General features: G+C 35.6%; 1 protein-coding gene across 3 annotated transcripts in view; it reads left to right on the forward strand.

Moving 5' to 3' along the window:
• The first annotated feature begins 5,967 nt into the window (after positions 1-5,967).
• LOC106068855 (uncharacterized) overlaps positions 5,968-20,171 on the forward strand; it is a 35,744-nt gene continuing 21,540 nt past the window's right edge. The window contains exons 1-11 of one of the 3 annotated variants that reach the window (XM_056003838.1): positions 5,968-5,986; positions 11,955-12,098; positions 13,317-13,561; positions 13,961-14,128; positions 15,113-15,220; positions 15,741-15,812; positions 17,358-17,487; positions 17,864-17,967; positions 19,083-19,172; positions 19,690-19,731; positions 19,932-20,074. In XM_056003838.1, coding sequence (XP_055859813.1) covers positions 12,020-12,098; positions 13,317-13,561; positions 13,961-14,128; positions 15,113-15,220; positions 15,741-15,812; positions 17,358-17,487; positions 17,864-17,967; positions 19,083-19,172; positions 19,690-19,731; positions 19,932-20,074 — 1,181 coding nt within the window. In that variant the 5' untranslated portion in view covers positions 5,968-5,986; positions 11,955-12,019. Of the gene's footprint in view, positions 5,987-6,609; positions 6,665-6,698; positions 7,022-11,954; positions 12,099-13,316; positions 13,562-13,960; positions 14,129-15,112; positions 15,221-15,740; positions 15,813-17,357; positions 17,488-17,863; positions 17,968-19,082; positions 19,173-19,689; positions 19,732-19,931; positions 20,075-20,171 lie in introns of those variants that run through there. The other 2 variants (XM_056003836.1, XM_056003835.1) reach the window with 2 other exon arrangements.

Here is a 20,171-nt window from a genome sequence, read left to right on the forward strand (position 1 = left end):
AGTTCATAGATATAATCAGTTTTTTTCTAGATTTTTTTTAGGTCTAATTTTTACGGAGCTACACAAATTCAAACATAAAAAATGTCGGCGACTGAGCTTAACTTGTTCGATAAACATAGACAAGTTACTGTAGTTCCCGAAAGTCGGTGTTCAGATATAGACTCTAGGAATCTACGCTAGATATTAGTAGATAGACTTATTAAGTCAGTTTAGTTTAGATCTAGATCTAGATAGACCAGTGTCTAGTATTATAAGTATAGGTCTACTAGTTACTTAAGTTACTATAGTATAGTAATTAGTATTTTAACTAACTATTTAAACTATATATATGGCCTTTGCCTTTCAGGCCTTTGTATCATGTATGGGTCTAACAGTTAGTAACAGTCAGTAATTACTCTAAACTCTAAGTAGTCTAAGTAGTCAGTCTAAGACTAAGTCAAGTCTAACTAACTTAGTGTAAGACTAGAAGGACTAAGTCTAAGTAGAGCTAGATTTATTATACCTAGATATATGAAAATAATAGCTAGATTATTATAATATTTAGCTTACATCTTTGTGTAATTAGCTTTTAAACTGTTTTAAAAAGCACACAAAATTGTTTCAAGCTATGCTAGTTACGTCAAATGTCCTTGAAAGAACGGCAAGAGGAAGTAGGATTTAGATCTATTTGACTTGGCTATTGGTATGAGCAACGTCATAATAAGCCATAAAAATGTTTAAAAATGCATTCGCTTGAAAATAAAATTATTGTACATAGATCTAGATCAGTGATTCCCAAAGTGGTCCATATAGACCCCCAGGGGTCTACGAAGACCTCCAAGGGGTCCACGAAAGTAAAAAAATAAATTGGGGGTCTATGAGATGTCCACGGGGGTCTACGGTAATAGATTTCATTTAAGCAGGTCGTAACTTAATTTTCACATTCCATTAATGTAATCATTTCATACACTAATGTATGATTTGTACCCGAGTTAATCATTTCAATATTTACCCTGCTATTGAAACGAAACATTGTTGTATTCAATTTCAATACTTATTTAAATTGCTTAATTTTGTCTACATATAACTAATATTTAAAAAAAAAAAGAAATGTAGACTGTACAGCGTTAATTATTTAAAATTGGGATTCATTCCTTCCTTGTCAAACAACAGTTGCCTAAGTGACTTTTATGACGATATGAAACCAGTTACGATGGAGGATCATCTGAGACAATGCCACCTTGACAAAAATTAAGATTTGAACAACTTTCGAACACTCAAAGTTCAAAATAGACCCACAAAATCTCTGTTTGACATCATATAGAGAAGGTTTTGGTTTGTGAGCGTCTTACAAGATTTCCTTACTTATAGCAAAATACGGAAAAAAGCAAAGGTCAATAATTGTTATTACCTTTTTACAAAAACCTACATCTGTTACTATTAAAAGAATTTCTTTAAGCGACAATACAGTTTAAGGTCGCTTCGGTGGCATGAGTTATACAATTAAAACCTTCTTATGTAAATCTTTGCAAAAGATATAAATACAGTTTGTTCAGACAAGGTGTAGTGCTGTGTGCTACAAACTGTCTAATGGTCACCATCTCATCTCATCTATGCCTGTGGTCCTTTCTGGGCATAGGCCACCAACCAGCTTTTTCCAGGCATCTCGATTCTGGGCGAGACTCTCCAACTGTCTGCACGTCTTGACCATCTGCTTGGCATCTGCTTCCAAATCGCGGTGCCATGGTAAAGCTCAAGCAGCCTTCCATTAAGTGAAGAACACCTGGGGATCTAGGGAAAAAAAGCTCCACCACAAAGATTAGGCTCATTAACACCATTGTTAAGCCAATACTACTTTATGGAGAAGAGACCTGGAGAACCACCATCACCACCATGAAAAAATCCAGGTATTCATCAATAGCTGCCTGAGGAAGATTCTTATAATCCGCTGGCCAGACAAGATCTCGAATGAGGAACAGTGGCAAAGAACAAAGCAGCAGCCCATTGAAGTAGATATCTTTCAGAGACGCTGGAGATGGATTGGTCACACCCTTTGCCAGCCTGCATCCAGCATAACATGGCAAGCCCTAGCCTGGAACCCACAAGGAAAGAAGAAGAGGGGACGGCCCAGGGATACATGGCGGTAATGGTCACCGTCTCCTTATATTTCCTTAAGGTTGACCGACGAGACCTGGTTTAGGCTCCAGTTACTCGCCTTTGCCCCTCTCCTGTTATAAAAACAGTTCCGCAGATTTAATACTTGAGCCACACGTGAAAGATCAAGAAATACACGAGAAACTGCTCTTTGCGAAACCTTTTACAATGATACTTAAAGCATATTCGTTAATTAATTAATTAATATTTAATGTTAGAAAGATTAATTAATAGAAAAACAGATTTGTCTATAAAACATTATATCCGTAGTTGTGTAGTTTTAAATTACTATTTCACTCTTCAACGCACTACAGTTAGAAATTTGTTTAAAAATAAGGTTGATGAATTTGCAAAAATTTGCAAGTTGAGTAGGGGGTCTACCGAAAACCAGAAAACATGGCAGGGGGTCTACGAGACAAAAAAGTTTGGGAACCACTGATCTAGATCTATCAATTTTGTCTATATAGATAGGGATCTCTATTTCTTTTTACTTGATAAAACACTATAGGCTTTTATAAGACAGTAAGAATAAAGATTTGTGCAACAACTGCTTGTTCCTCTACCAGTATATTTTTACAAAGGTTATATCAATTCTCCTAAAATTGCAAAGTATACGAAAAAGTCATGAAAATCTCCTGAAATTATTAAAATATCCTGAAAACTCATAAAAATGTCCTGAAAAATAGATCAAATTGTCATTTTGGGTGTCATTCTTTATCAAAAAACGCTAATCCTAATCGCGATTTAAAGAAAACGGTATTTTCAGCTTGCATTTAATAAAAATGTAAAAATAAGGCAAATTTTAACACAAAACAGGAAGTTCCAATACTTTATTTAATGTTAGTGGACCAGGTCTTATTTGAAAGCCAATGTGGTTTCAGAGCCGGTAGAGGTACATCTGATATGATATTTGTTCTGCGACAATTACAAGAAAAATGCAAAGAGCAGAACTTAAACCTATACGCTGCCTTTGTGGACCTCACCAAGGCTTTCGACACGGTCAGTCGCGATGGTTTGTGGAGGATTTTGGCTAGGCTGGGATGCCCATCCATTCTCAAGCAGTTTCACGTGGGGCAAAGAGGCCAGATCAGACACAATGGTGGCCTTTCTGGTCACTTCCCAATAGAAAATGACGTGAAGCAGAGCTGTGTACTTGCTCCTACTCTATTCGCTATCTTCTGTGGCGTAATGATGGGTCAAATGAGGCAGCGAGTGCACGAAGGCATCTATATCCGGTTTCGTTCTGACGGCAATGTGTTCAATCTTCGACGTCTACTATCCCATACAAAAACAAAGGAGATTGTCATAACGGAGCTTCTCTATGTCGATGATTACGCCCTGCTAGCTCACAATGAACATGACCTCCAGAACGCGGTAAACAAATTTGCATACGCTGCTGCCTCTTTCGGTCTATCTAAAAACAGTAGTCATGTTCCAGAAGTCGCCCAATAAAACATACTCAGCCCCACCGTAAACGGACAGCCCCTTAATGTGGTAGACCACTTCACATATCTAAGTAGTATAGTGTCAAATGACACCTCACTTTCAAGTTGATAACTGTCTGGCCAGGGCCATAGTAGCGCTTTTGGACGCCTTCAGGCGAGAGTTTGGCGGAACAGATCGCTCCGCCTGCCTACAAAAATCAGTGTCTACCAGGCGGTGGTTCTCTCAACCCTTCTGTATGGCTCTGAGACATGGACATTATACAGAAAACATCTAAGACTTCTTGAGCGCTTCCACCAAAGATGCTTGCGCTCCATTATGGACATACGGTGGCAGGACCGCACTACAAACAGCGATGTCCTTGCGAACGCCGGTATGGACAGTATAGAGGGACTTCTTTTGGTCCAACAGTTGCACTGGGTAGGGCACGTATCCCGTATGGGAGACGAACGTATGCCAAAGGCAGTCTTTTTTGGTGAGCTAAAAGGTGGTCGACGTAACAGAGGCGCCCCACGGAAATGCTTCAAAGACCAGCTTAGGCGTCAACTTTCCTTGGCTGACATAGAAGAGAGCACCTGGTTGCATGCGGCCTCAGAACGAGACAGCTGGAGGTCCCTCACGAAGGCCGATGGATACACATTTGAGACCAAAAGAAAATCTGCTGCCGAGGACAAACGCAGTCGACGAAAAGAAAGTCTAAATCGACCGCCTGCAGATGTGGCAAAATATGTAGGTCACAGCTGGGACTGCGCAGCCACGGGAAATACTGCATTCCTCGCTAATCTTAGGACTCAAAGACTAGCCTTAATATTGGAAAACTACTTTTGTAGATGCGGCTCGTAAAATTAATTTCACCGTGATTTTGTACTCAGTAGGCCTAAATAAATATATATATAAATTACAAAAAAAAAACACTTAATTTTCACTTATTACCCTTATCCCTACCCAGACTAGGCCCCTCGCAATCCGTTTCGCATAGGGCCCCGCAATTTGTAGAACCGGCCCTGCATCCAATTCCACATATATCTTAGGTTAAGGTGGCTTTCACTTTTGGTGGTAGAGGAGCCGGCCATTTTTCGTATGGCACGCTTTTTTTCCACAGCCGAGGCCCGTGTTTTTTGTTGTTGTTTTTTTCCCCACTGTTCATAGCTTTCTTTGTTTCCATCTCTCTCCATCTAGTGCGGTTTAGGGCTATGTCTTCCAAATGGTCAGTATCAATGTTCACTGTTTTTAGGTCCCGTTTTATTACATCCACATAACGGAGGTGGGGCGACCAGTTTTCTTGAGCCAGACGTGATTTGCACGTAAAGTAGGACTTTCGGGATGCGATTATCCTCCTCCGGCGAACATATCCGAGCCAGCGTTTGTTTTCTTCGTTCTGATGGTTAGGCCATACTCTTTACAGGCCTGAGAGAAGCAGGACATCAGTGACTGGAGCTCCTCTTGTGATTGTGCCACTACCGCTGCATCGTCCGCGAATACCATATCTCTTACGAGAGTGGTTCTGATTTTAGTTTTGGCCCTCAGTCTGATAATATTTAGAAGTTTGCCATCAAATGTAGAAAGGAGATAGATGCCTTCGGTGGAGTTGTTAAACGTGTGGTGGATTAGCAGTGAAAATAGTACTCCGAAGAGGTTGGGGGCCAGGACAAATCCTTGTTTAACACCGCCGTTTACACTGAAACTTTTGGAGCAGGCGCGTTGAACTGCACAGTACCCATAATATTTTGGTAAAAGGAGACAATTACATTTAGCAGCTTGGATGGACAGCATATTATCTGTAAAAAATTTAAAGTGGCCATCTCTGCTGACTAGATCGAATGAACGCAATGTACAAAGGCATTCTTTGTTCTCTGCACTTTTCCTGAACTGGACGGATGGAGAAAACCATGTCAATCGTGGATATCCCTGAGCGAAAGCCGCATTGTGATTCTGGATAGACCCGATCAGCGAGTTTTTGTAGCCTGGGAAGTACCACTCGAGCAAAGATCATATGCACTGAATCATCTGTAAATTCACATGTCTGTGTATCAGTATTTGGTAGATATGCACGAGAAAATGTATCGGAGATAAAAATTTCCTTGCCTTTTCCTTACCACATTAGTCTTATTAGTATCTTCTGTATTCTCATTGGTGCTGACAATAACGGTTTCTTGAAGATTTGCTCCAGAGGTTTGTGATCGTTAATAAACTGTTACTTCCTTACCAAATATGTAGCAGTGAAACTTGCTTGTACTATATAGCCTACAATTGAGAGCATTTCCTTCTCAATCTGAGCATATTTTGTTTCTGTATCTGTGAGAGTTCTTGATGCATATGCAATTATACGACCATCCTGGAGTAATACTGCTCCCAGTCCATCTTTACTTGAGGCAGAGACTGTCAATCATGTTGTGGCATATAGTTCGGAGTAATGTTCGACCCATCTGTGCATTTGTTTGCTCTTGTTTTTGTTTGTAAAATGTTTTACATGTTTCGGATGTTCCTTCAGAGTTGAAGATAGTTTACTTCCTAGTCCAAACCTCCCGCAGGACGACAGGGGATGGGAGCGGGCAGGGTTTGAACCCTCGACCGTCGATAAATCCGAACGACAGTCCAGCGCGCAAACCGCACGACCAGGCAGCCATCCTTTATTGTCTGTGATAATTTGCCCAGTGCTGACTTGTTTTGGGAGGGTCCGAAAGCATTTTTGATTCCTTCCTACATGGACGTCGTATAGTTTAATAGACGGCGTGGACACCTCTACTAGCTCTCTCCCCCCCCCCCCCCCCATTTAATGAGTTTTGAAACGGTGACGTATCATAATTATATATTATATGTAGATATACTTCTTGTAGATCGTTTATCTGCTTCTTTTTTTATTGTACTACTTTAGTGTTAGACATAGTCTATTAAATCTCAAATAATTAGACATATACGTTAAAAGATCTTCTTTATTTAGATCTATAGAATATTTACTAATGAATAATATTGGGGAGAAAAAAAAGTTGAAGCGTAGGAAAAATATACCAGTATGTTTTTTAGATAAAGCTCCGCCATTTGTCATGTGTCTTGTGTTTACATTGAACATTTGGAAAAAAAAATATTTGTATGTTCTTTTTCAGTAGATTTATATTCTATAGACACTATAGTCTATATTCTATGCTAGATTAATTAATTAGTACTAGATCTAATATTAATATTAGTAATACTCAAGAGTCTAATTCTAGATCTAGACTGAGCTAGATCTAGATTTTGAATTTATTTTCATTTTGTCATTTGTGATTTTGCTAGTAGAGTCTAGTAGAGTGCAGCTAGCTAGAAAGAGTAGAGTAGAGTAGATGATTAGTCTGATTAGTGATTAGATCAGATTTATTCACATTGATTGTTCAAGAATCAAATCACCACAAATGACTGAGTCTAATCATGGCTAATGGTTCGAGCTAATAAGAAGATTCTTACTGAAGTAAATCTAGCTAGATTTAGATCTATTCAATTATTTCAATCTATTCTATACAAATATATAAGGGAAGGCCCATCAGCGAAATCATCGAAATGGCATATAAAGTGAACACCTCCCCATAATTTTTATCCATTGTTCTTTATTTTGAAAGTAAATGCAGAATAAAATAGTATTACAAAGACTCCATTTTTCTACATTTCCCACATATTCACTTTTGTTTTCCCTCATACAATAAAGCATAGCTGAAGGTCAAAGTTGACATGCATGGAAATTTCCATTGTCTAAACGTTTCCGGATAATCGAGAATAGGTCCGAAATTAAGGCGATTTTAAAGCACCAATGGACATAGGCTGAAAAAAAAAAGCATATATATATATATATATAATCATCTCAGAGCACACTTCCTCGTGGCTGTGGAGCCCTATTTTGGAGAGGACACTTCTGTCCACAAATAGCACAGGTTAAGGTGGCTTTGCTTCTGTGGTAGAGGAGCTGGTCATTTTTCAGATTTCGATAACAAGCTGGACACCGTGAATGAATTCTGCTATCTAAATGGCATGAGTTCGGTTTTCTGTCTTGCTTTGTGTAGTTGATCCATGATTTACTGCATATACTGCAGTGTACTCATAACACATATGCCTTGTAGACTTCCATTTTGGTCACTGTAGTTAGCTTCTCGTTTTCCTAAACTCTTGACCTGAGTCTAGCGAGGCATTTTTTTATCTCCTCTTCTAGAGACAGGTCATCTTTAATTGTGGATCCCAGATAGCAGAATTCGTTTACAGCATCCAGCTTGTTATCCTCTATGAGGATGGAGGATGGTGCTGTAGCAGGTGGTCCCATATTTGTTTTAAGTACTTTTGTCTTACCATGATTTGGTCTAGTTGGTGCCAGTGTTTGGAGCGAGGGTGCCGCCAAGATACTCTGTGCTGTGGTTTAGTCTTGAAGTAGGTATTAGTAGGGAATGTAGTGAGCAAACCTCGAGGAGCCTTTGTCCATTTTCATTTACTTTTCTGACACCAAAACGCCCATGCAGAGTTGTCAGATCCAATGCGTGCATTGAGGTCATCGAGGATGATAACCTGTTTGTAGTTGGGATCTCGCTAAGAGCAGACGAAAGGTTGTCATAAAACATATTTTTGGCTTCTGGTGTGGAACTCAGAGTAGGAGCGTAGGCACTTATCAAAGTCACGTGTCCAATAGATGTGTTGAGGCATAGTGATAGGAGTCTTTCTGAACCCTTGCACCTCAGCTCTACTGTGTTCAGCAGTGTGTTCTTAACTGCTTTGCCTTGCCAGAAGAAGGTGTAGTCTTTTTCTTTGATTGAACGAGTTTCCTGAAGGGCGCAATGTCTACTTTGAGCCTGGACAGTTCATCGTTTATTATTGCGGATTTTCTGGCATCTTCTATGTCTGTTTAGTTTTCATTAAGTCCAGTTTGTAGAGTATGCACATTCCACGTTGCCCAGTTTAAGAGAGGAGCTCCTTTTTTTTTTTCTTCATGTCGACTGGTACATTGGCTTTGTGCCTGCTTTTCAGATTTTGTCCTTTCCTCGTGTATCCAAACGAGGAAGACAGGCATGACGGGACAGCACCTTATTGGCTGGGGGCTGCCCAGCTTGAGGTGGGCGGTAGCTGTCCATTGGAATCCTAGGATCCCTCCCAAGAACGAAAGTGGCCCCAGGCGCCCTGCTCTACGTCAATTGAGCATTTGAGCTTATAACCGGTGACTGCCACTTCCCGTGTTTGGCTGATGCCAAAGGCAAAGCTGGAGTGTCCTCTCCAGTTTTTGGGGTTAGGACTTTGAATAAGTGAGATGAAAGCCTTGGCATTGTTTATGGTCGGAACGATGTCACCCACACAGCAGTTCCCACCTCTCTGGGCAACTGATGTGACCAAAGGAACGGAATATTATATCCAATACAGTTTGGGATCAGTAGCACGGTGTGCCATCATCTGCCTAAGGGTCACCAGCTCCTGATTTTTTCTCAGGGTTGTCTCCTGAAGCCTTTCCCATGTTTGGGTATATCCGCAAGGCAGCGGAGGTTTGGATTCAGAGTTTTCTTTCTCCTAGCTGGGTAGCCAACCAAGGCTAACAAGCCCCTCCTGCCCGAAAGCTTACTGGTTTAGGCACCAGTTGCTCGCCTTTGCTCCTTCTCCTTTCTATGGTAACTGTTCCCTCAGTAACTGAACCACACGTGAAGGCTAGGAGTTGGACTGGTTGCTATTTGAGACGCATGCCATTGGAAGCATTTTATAGGTAATGATGGGCTTAAGACCATTACCACTTCCGGCGTTAACAACCTTGCGGAACCAAGAAATAGATGAGGAAATAATTAGCTAGAATAGCCAAGGCTATGGGGTGTTGGCTCAAAATGACCTTTTAACTGGAAACCTTTTCAGCGAACACATCTGTAATAAGCTTAAAAAGCCATTAATGATAATTTAGTGACTGATTTAATCTGTTTTTCTTTTTGTCTTATCTATTATTGTTTGTTAACTGAAATATTAAAATAATAGGCCTATTTTTATATGAATTTGGCAATGTCTTTGATTTCAAAGATTGAGGATGAGTGCAGTACTACGTGTCTCACATGACTACGCAAGCCAAGCTGCGACCAGCATATTTTCCCGCATTTCATGCAGGCAAAGCCGCTGTCCCCTGGCTGTCTATTTTCTTTCCGTCTATAATGTTTGTCTCGCAGCCTTTAAATGTTAGAGCTCTCCAACAGTCTCTATCAGAGGCCATCTGCTGCCAGCTACTTTCCTCTATGCCAGAGCTTTTATAGGTACTGTGGAAGGGGGGGGGGGACCTCTGTTTTGCCATTCTCCTTTTTTTCAAACTGGCTGGTTAATCTCTTGTTACTAACTAATGGTATTAATATGTGTATAAAAGTTTAAAAGAAATGCATAATTCATTTTCATAAGTATTGTTTACGCACCTATTTTTTTATACTATAGGCCTACCTATAGGCTACAAAAAAAAAAGAAAGAGTGCATTATCGACTATAGGTCACCTTCCGACATTAATGAATTTTTATATAAGGTTTTTGCCCTGGGTACATTGTGATAGGCCACACATTTTTTTAAAGTGGTTTATAGCAGATAATAGGGTGTAATATGACTGTTGTGATCATGTTTTTAATATCTTCGTTTGTGATGCCGTCTTTGTATAGCATCTCAGTTCCATTAGGCATACTACACGTCTTCTCTCTAATTCTGCAGTTAGCTTCCAAGATTTGCAAGCATTATAAAAATATGGGCATGACCAAGTATCGCATCAGTGTGATGTACTGAAGAGAGTTAGCCCTATGCTTTTTTTCTTTCAAGATTGTTTTGAGTGTTGCAAGTGCAGCTGTGGACATCAATTCTGTCTATCCATCTTAGTAGCACTACAGCCTGTGGAGGGCTATGGCCTGCTTCAATACATCCATACATTCAGATCTCTTCTTTCGTCTCCATGCCCGAAACCCAAGCTGTTGTAGATCTGCCTCCATACAACATCAATCCATCGCATTCGGGATCTGTCTTTGGGTCAAACAGGTCAAACAGTGTGCGTGTATGGGGGACTTCATGTGAGATCAAGTTGATGGTGATTATGTGCACTGAACATGTGTTCTAAAACAAAAATAGCTGCAGTAACGAGAGTTTATGAAATGGAGAGTAAAATGACGTGGACTAGCCTATAGGAAGGAGGCGCAAGATCGAATTTGTAGTTTCTTTCTTTCTTTAAAAGAAATATTTAATCACAAGTTTCCTAGGCTATATCTACATCAGTTCCAAGCAGAGAAAGGAGATGTGGAGCATGGGAAAAGTGAGAAAAAAAATGAGGAGGACAATAGTTATAATGTTTCATGGAAGAAATTAGATGATAGAACTAATTGAAGCTTAATTTACTATATATATTTTAACATGCTATTTCCCTATTTTTACGACCTTTCGCTCATTATGACTCCAGCGAAAATTACGTTCGCAGATTAGATCCGACCCCTACCTCAAGTTGACTTGAATTATAAATTTAATAGCTGATATGGAAAAAAGAGTCAAATTTAGTTTTATTGCCAATAGCTGAGGAGTCCGCAGATGTTTTCTTTTTTTTTAATAAGTTTAACCATTGCGGAGCTATAAATTCTAAACTAAAAACTGGCACAAAAGCATTCACCATTGGTCCTTTCCCATAGTATATAGATTTAGATTCCAGCTCACATATGTGACATCATAGGTCTCACCAGCCACATGAGGAGGCACAAAACCCCAGTGCAAAGTCCTCTGCCCCCTGGACCTGGATGACAAAAGTGGTCATCATCGAACCACCATGGACTAACCATAGTATAGATCTATTCTAGACTCCATCTACTATATTAGTATATAAATCTAGATCTAGAATCTAGATGATAGGTCTAGAATCATTATATTAAAATATTATTATTATCATAATTATAGTGATAGAATTTAAAAAATCTAGGTCTATATCTATAATCTAGATTCTGATACAGTGATATAATAATATAATTAATAGTAAACTCTATGATACTCTATCTAGATTATATGATTTACTAGATCTAGTATCTAGTCATAACTAAATAAGACAATTTTATAATTTTATTGAATTTAATAGTATTATTAATAATAATTTATATACTATTTATAAAAATAGTATTTATATAGAATAGATCTAGATTATTCAAGATCATATATTTTATATCTTACTTACTTAGACTTGTATTATAGTAATTATAAATATTTATTTTTTTTATTAAACATAAAAGATTTATCATCTAGATCTGCTATCTAGTCTAGATAGATATAGCAGATTCTAGCATAAATGTACTAGATCTAGAATCTAGATCTAATGACTAATCTATGTTTGTTTTGTATTTTTAAGTTAAAAAGCTAAATAAAAAAAATAGCTTTAGAAATAATTTTTTTTAATCTAGATTTTAGAAAAAAATGCTTCAAGTGCTTGCTTTGAAGTTATAGATCTTCTCAAGAACTGAAGAACATGACATCTAGATCTCAAGAGGGCACTAATAACAGTAATGGATCATTGAAAAAACTTTATCTGTTATTGCGGAATGAAGGTAAAGTCACAGATAAAATAAAAATGAAAGAATAAAGAATGGTTCTCTCTCTCTCACACACACACACATATACACATTCCCTCTCTGTATCTCTCTTCCTCCCTCCCCCCAAATGAAGATGGAATATCTGTATCTCCATAGTCATGAAGAAGGTATAAAGGCAAATACTAAAGTGTGTGTGACACTCAAGGCAGATGACTTTAATGGCCTGTTAATTGTAAGATCATCTTAGTGTTAAGCAACACATCTTGTAGCATCCTGTTGTATGTTTCAGCCTTTTGACTCTTCTGACATGAAAAGATGTTTAACTGTTTTCAGCAAGATGATGTTTGAGTTAATTTTATTGCAGACACTTTTCATGAAAATTGTGTCAAGGTCTTATTTCTAAAATGAAAATAATTTTTTTTTTAAAATATTGGTAATAAAGTAATTTATTAGATATGAATCTAAAAATACAAAACAAATACAACAGAACATTTGTCTCTTGAACCAATGATTACCTTGTGAGCAAAACTTGGTGGAGGAGCCACCATGTTGAGAAACAAAGATCTAATCGAACAAAGAATTGCCTTAGAAAGATCAAGATTTGATTGCATCATTTTAACAAGATGATAATTATACTTTAATTTATAGTTTTTTGCTTTTAAAAAAGTCATTAATACTTATATTATTTTAACACGTATGATTAATTATTGGGATATATTTATCTTAATTGCTTTTTTTTTTTCATTCACTTCATTTCATTGTTAAAAACTTCAATGATATTTTCTTGATTCAAATAACAAGAATAGGGAAAACAATAAAATTTCTTACGAAAAAAAAATGCCTTTTTTGTGTGACCTAATTTGCACAAGGTGAAAGAAACAAAGTAGGCTTCATTCAGCGAAATATTTTGTCTTGTCTGTTGATAAGATAGGCGTAAACTCTGTTCACTATTAGTAGACTGCTAAGTATGTCTTTAATTTTACAAATCTCAGTTGACTCTTATGGAAACATAAGTGTATAGAGATCTACAATACAATCAGTGAAATCTGTAAATGTTAGACTTAAGTTATTTTTAAGGAAATTATTAAATTTAAGTTTTGAAATGTTGTAAATATTGACTCCTTGAGACAACTTTACATAATTTATTGTCACATCTACTTTGGGTTTATTGTTATTTTTAGTCTTTTCAAAATTTCAATAAACAAAAAATATCTATATATTTGTTTTGTATAGGTGACAGAGTTTTAAATGGACGATCAACATTTACTCTTACCACAGAAGTCTTGAGTTACTTAAATGCTGATTGCAGACGACATAGCTCTGCTGATTTAAATGGCAGTATTACTCAAGAAAGTGGTATCTTTCTTCCTCTGACAAAACGATTGCAGACACAACAGGAAGTCAATAAGCTAAAAGCTGAATGGTCCTCACAGATTCAATTTATTAAAGATTTTATGTTGAGTACACCCAGTTTAAAAGTAAATAGGTTCTTCTTTCTATAATTATAAGTCTGTAAAGTGGTTTTTTGAGTCCCTAAACCTGGAGACTTTAAAAACAAACTATGAGTTTAAAAAAAGTAAATATAGTTTTGTAAATGATTAAGATTTGTTAAGAAAGATGTTATGTAAAATGTTTAGCTTAAAAGTCTTGTAACTGATGCTAAGATTTGTATTCCCTCTCTTGTTGTTGTAAGCTTAACTGCTCATCTATCTTGTTTGAGATATTACTATTACAGCATTAGTTTCTCAGAACCTTATAAATGTTAACTATTTTACAGTAGTCTTCTATTTTTTAAGTGTAAGATTATAAACAACTTTCAAAATTGTCTACAATTCAACCGCAGCTATCAATAAATACATGTACATTTTTTGTTTTAGATTGTTCACAATTCAGGAACATTGACATCACCCATATCTTTACATCGTTTTGGAAATTTGAGTTCTCTAAACCTACACAGAGTTCAGATCCATATGGTCGAAGGCCTTCACAAATTACGAAACTTTTTGATTTCATTGACCATATATAGAAGTATTGATAAACTCAAGGTAAGTTAGTTTCTGCTGTATATTTTCTTAAAATCATCACTAATGTATAGTCTCTGTTGTCATAATTGTTTCCAGTTAATGTTGTAAATGGTTATAATATATGAATATGTGTGTGCATATATATATATATATGTTACAAATTTTAAGGAAGGCAACTCATTAAGGACAGGTCTTTATTTACAAGACATCACAAACATAGATCATAACAGTCTGTCTCTGGCAGAACTTCATCATAAGCCCTCCTGTCTGTTCTCTAACAGTGTATGAACTTGTGTGCACCTTCTGCACTGAGTTGGATAGCGGTGTGCAAGGCAGGGTTATAACAATATATACAAATAAATGGCTCCTTTTGTAAGCAGCTATGGACCATCTCATAGAAAGAGAGAATGCCTGGGAATTAAGCTATGGTCAGAACAATGTTGCCGACACAGAAGTCCCCCCTCTCTGTGCAGCTTATGTATTTAAAGGAATGGCTAGTGCCATTACTATTTGGGATCAGAGGCATCACAGGCTCTGACAGGGTGTGGCATTGTGTGCTGTAAACTGCTTAAAGGTTCTAATTTTTCCTCAGAGCTAAATCCTGAAGCCTTTCCCATATTTAGGTATAGCTGCCAAGAAGCAGAGGTTTGAATTCAAAGTTTTCCTTCTCCTAAGTGCATAGCTATCCTTACCAAAGCTTACTGGTTAAGGCGCCAGTTACTTGTCTTTGCCTCTTCTCTGTTAGTGAAAACCAGGAGTTGGAATGTTTTTTTTTTCAAGTTTTTTGAGATGCATAGGTAGTGGAGGAGTGCTTATATCCATGACCATTTGCAATAACAACCTTATGTATATATTTATATATATCAAAACATTATTAACTATAGTATTCTATCGCATTTTGTATTTTGTTATTTTTACTTCTATAAAGATATTGCTCTACATGATATTTCCCTCTACTGTTAACCATTGGATTGTTATACAAAAGATGTGTCCCTTTACTTGCAGGATGTGCTGGAATGTTGTGGAGGGGATATGAGTGCAGCCATGACATGGCCTGCTTTAAAATTTGTCTCTTTCACATTTAACTCATTTTCAAGTTTGGATGATTCACTGGTAATAGTTGTATTGTCATCTATGTTCTATTTATTGGATTTGATGGTAGAGGAGCAAAGAGATTCCTATCAAGAGCTTGGGTTTTTATTCAGGGTTTTAGGATGTTCATGTTCTAATTTTGACTTTAATCTTTCAAGGATAGTTAAGTATTGATCTTTATGGTGGTTACATATAAGTGTCCAAAAACAGGTGAATGTGACTTTTCATCTATGATAGGAAGGACATTTTTCTTATAATAAATTTAAAAAATGTATTCTAGAATTCACTTCATTTTAGCCTTTTTGTTAAATGACCATCACATTCCATGGGGCAAATGATCTAAAGCTCTTTCTATGGCTTAGGGTTAACAAAGGTGTTATGTGGCCAGAACAATGACTAACTGCCTCTTCCTAAAAATAATTTCAGGCACCCATTAGAATGTTTTATTGACTCAGGAAGGGCATCTGACAGATATTAATTTAAAGTTAAGATTTTAACAGTCTATTTTAAAATTATAATTTTTTCATTGATTATATTCCAGAGACTGTTACCCTGTGTACAGAAGTTAGATTTGAGCCACAACTCCTTATATTCTTGTGACCCATATTTAGTGGTAACTATGATTGTTTTTTTGTTTTTTTTTGAGTTTTAAAAATGACTCTTGTATATTCTAATATCAATATTTTCCTTGTTTGATCACTTCAATGGTTTTGATTTACCTTGTTTTTTGAATAGATCTTTCTTTCGTTCCTAATGTACATTCCTAACACTATTTTAATGCTTTCACTTCTCCTGAACTTTGGGTTATCGTAAGTGATGGTCTGATCAGTTGCCTGTGTTTTTTTTTGTCTTCATGCTACTCATTTGTTCTCATCTCATTGTTGCTTTTGCCTATCTTGCCATTTCCTAATCTTGACCAAAAAGCCTGATCATTATGTTTGATCCTTATTGTTGAGGGCAATATTTTTTTTAGTTATAATAGTCTTGTGCCTTGAGAGAAAGCTGTCCTCTGTGCAGGCTAGCTAGTTTGCTAGCTTTTCTTCTGTTTCTCGCTGACCACTTGTATTACCTGCTAATCATTCCTTTCTAATTTTCTTGCTCGTAGTGCAGTCTTCCATAAGCCTTTCAAAGAAGTCACGGTACATGAGATAGGAAAGTAAGAACCGTTTCTTGTGCTTTCTGAGGTTTTAGACCAGTCTCCAATTTTCCTTTTGACATATCCTGAGATGGTAGAGGTGATAACTTGTTTTAATTATACTGAATTTGAATTATTTTCTTTTTATGACTTTGAGAATTCCATGCCAAAGTATTTATCTTTATCTTATCTTATTTAATACAGACGTTAATGATGTGTAGGACATAATCATCTTCTTTTTTTAATTAACATCTGTATTAAATAAGATGATTATGTCCTACACATCATGCATTTAGTCATGCATATTAACCAATGACCCTAATATTGTAAGTCACTGGTTTTCCTGACTAGCTCAGGCAACCCATTCCATGCTCTAATAGTACTAGGAAAGAAGAAGCATTTGTACAAATTTATCCTAGCATATGGAACGAGGAATGTGCCTTTATCTTTGTGTCTTTCTAATTATTTTATTAGATTTTGTTTTTGTATTTGAAGATTATGGTTCAGTGTTTTATGTATAATTGCTACTTTACTTCTCAGTCTTCTATCCTGAAGGATTTCTAAATTTAGTGATTTTAATAAAATAATTTTGAAGGCTTTCTTGAAAGAGACTAATACATAGATATTTTTTAGATGTTATTTTCCATCAACTATCTCTAGATTTTGAATTTGTTATGCTGCATCCATCTCTAAAACCTACCAATTAAATTTATATATATATATTTATATATATATATATATATAAATATATACACCACACAAAAAAAAGAGTTATAAATCTATCATAATTGAATATATCTTATTTATTTTACATATCCTATAGAATTAGCATATCTTGAGATTACAGTCACCATTTTTAGCTGTTTATTTTTTTACTACAATTTTTCATTCCAACATAAATTCTAATGTGCAAACAAATAGTCCATTGGTAAAAAATGCAGATACTGTAAACTTTTCTAAATAAAAAGTCTTAATTTTATACATGTATGCATGTTAATTGACACTTACCTTTTTTTTCCCAAGAATCTCAATGATGTTTTATGTGTAACACTGGCTTACAACAATTTAACCAAAATTCCATCATTTTCTATGGCTTCAAGATCTTCATTGGTTTCTCTCATTTTAAGGGGGAATAATCTGGACACCATTACTGGTTTGTATCCAAAATTATGTATAAAACATAATATTTTTTGTTTCAATTTCTGTTATTATTATAATAGTCAAATGTTGCAATTGTCTTGTTTTACTATTAGAACTGTGTTGTGCTATGTTTTTTAAGCCACATGAGTTTATATTTAAAAAAAAAAGACTAACCAGCCAAAGTATGTTAATTATATGTAGAAAAAAGCCACAAACCACAAAAGAATTCCATACTCTAAATCATCAACAGGCTTAAATAAATCTCTATATACCTTTCTTCTCCTCCATTACTTGAAAATTTGAACCAAAATAAGGATGTATTATAGTTTCATTTTTTACATTTTCTGTTCTGTTTTTTTACATTATCATTGATCATCATTTTCTTTAAGGTATTGAAGTCTTAGTGTCTCTACAAGATTTGGATTTAGGAGAGAACTATTTGAATGATCATAGTTACCTTGTCCCTTTAGGGGCATTGTCAAGATTAAAACAGGTAGAACAAATCATTCAAAACATGAATCTCTTTTACACTTCACAATTTTTATTATATCAGAATCACAATTATTTACTCAGTATTTGAATAAAAAAATGTATGCAGTAATAAAGTGAGGATTGGAGAACAATGAATTCTTCAATGTTTATGTATTGTTGATGTCTAGAGCAAGTATATTCTTAACTCTTTCTCTCCTAATTGATGATACCATCGTTGATTTGACCTCATTAAATTAAATTAATGTTTAATTTTATAAACTTTACTTTGTGTTTCATAAAATTAGCATGCATTCCCCTTTAATTCTGTACCAATAAAATATTTTCTGATAATAAATGAAAAAGTTATTGAAACTTAATCGTAACAGAGTAGTTAATTAGTAATGAGCAAAATGAAGAATTCAGTTGAAACGTGGAAAAATAATTATAGAGAGAAAGAGTTAAGATGAATGAATTCTAAAATGTTTATGTATATTTGATGTCTTGTGCAGAATATTTTATTTATTTTTTTCACTATTAATTGGAAATGTTCATACATGGTGGAACAAACTGTAAATACCTTGTGCAGCTTTTTGTGTGGTGTCTTGGTACAACCAAGGAAATGTTGATCAAGTGTTTTTTTTTAAAGGCATGGGTTCATTTCTGTGCACTTTTAGACCTGCTGAATCCAATGGTCTAAGCTCTTCCATTTTGAGAACAAAATAATTTCAATATAGAGAAAGCATTACTTTCATTCTATGACATACATGGGCAACTAACTAGCAGTGAGAAAGCATTACTTTCATTCTGACATACATGGGCAAGTAACTAGCAGTGAGAAAGCATTACTTTCATTCTATGACATACAAATCGTATGGGCAACTAACTAGCAGTGCGAAAGCATTACTTTCATTCTATGAGATACAAATTGTATGGGCAACTAACTAGCAGTGCGGTAAATAGAAGGCTTGATATGAAGATTAACTGCCATGCATTGAGTTGATAAAGATTTAGCTCAGTTTTCATTTATCTTTAGTTGCAAGTAGTGAAGTTCAGTTATGTGTTTTTGATGTAGTTAAGTTTATTTTGAAAACTTCTGATATGCATGGATTTGATGATATATTTTTTTATGGTCTCTAGCTTCAGCTGGATGGGAATCCAATATTTTATCACAGATTACATCGAGCTTTAACTGTTTCCTGCTTGTCTTGGCATGCTGTCAATTCTGAGGTAGGTTTTAAAGAAAAGAATGATGGTTTTAAAGAGAAAAAGGTTCAGTAGTGACAAATTAGTGACAGATTAAAAATGATTAAATACTCCACTACTCAGTTTTATGTATGTACCTTATCTCCTGTGGTTACAATAAAAGTTGTGTTGAGCATAGCATCACTGTTAATTATTACCAATAAAAAGTTATAACATTCAACTTGCCTATGGACTACTAGGTCTTGGAAATGTACACTTCATTTTTCCTATGTGTTGAAAGGCTTCAAATTAGGCAGTGAAGCTTGATCTTAGAATTTGTGAAAAGAATAATAAAATGTTTCAAATGACTTTTGACATAGATATCGGGTAGTAATAAAAGAAAACGAATTAGTTAAATTAAAATTTGTGTTTAATTTATTAATATCAAGTGATTGTATAATTGATTTCTAGTTTGTTGAAAAGGCAAAATAAATCACATTGTCATCTTTAGTTGTGCTCTAATTATTTATTGTTCTTCTGAAACAATGTTTTTTTGTTATAGTTTGAGCTTGACAGAAGAAAATTGACCGTTTCAGAAATAAATGTAAGTGTAGACTCAGTGGTATCACTGATAGCTGGACTTGTAATTATAATTATTTAGAATTGTAATCATTCTTTTATTTGAACATGAAGATCATATTGAAATTGCAGTTCAATAGAAATAACATAACTAGTCTTGGTATCATTTATATGAATTATTTTTACATAGATTATTTGTGTAGAAAACTTTACATATGATCGCAGCATTTCATGCCACAAAAAAAGCCAGTTGTCAGTTCTATACCATTAACATATGAAAGCAGAACAAATTTGATGTCCAGTAACCTGGAAACAAATACAGATTACCAACTATCTCCTTCCTCTGGGATTGGATCTGAGACAGATAGGTGAGTTTGTCTTTGGAAAATAAAAGTTTTTATATTAAATTATTACTCGCAAGAAGATCTTAATATGAAATAGAAAGGAACCCCAGACCAAGTTACT

Source organism: Biomphalaria glabrata, chromosome 11 (genome assembly GCF_947242115.1).
Source record: "Biomphalaria glabrata chromosome 11, xgBioGlab47.1, whole genome shotgun sequence".
In the NCBI taxonomy this organism is placed as follows: Eukaryota; Metazoa; Mollusca; class Gastropoda; family Planorbidae; genus Biomphalaria; species Biomphalaria glabrata.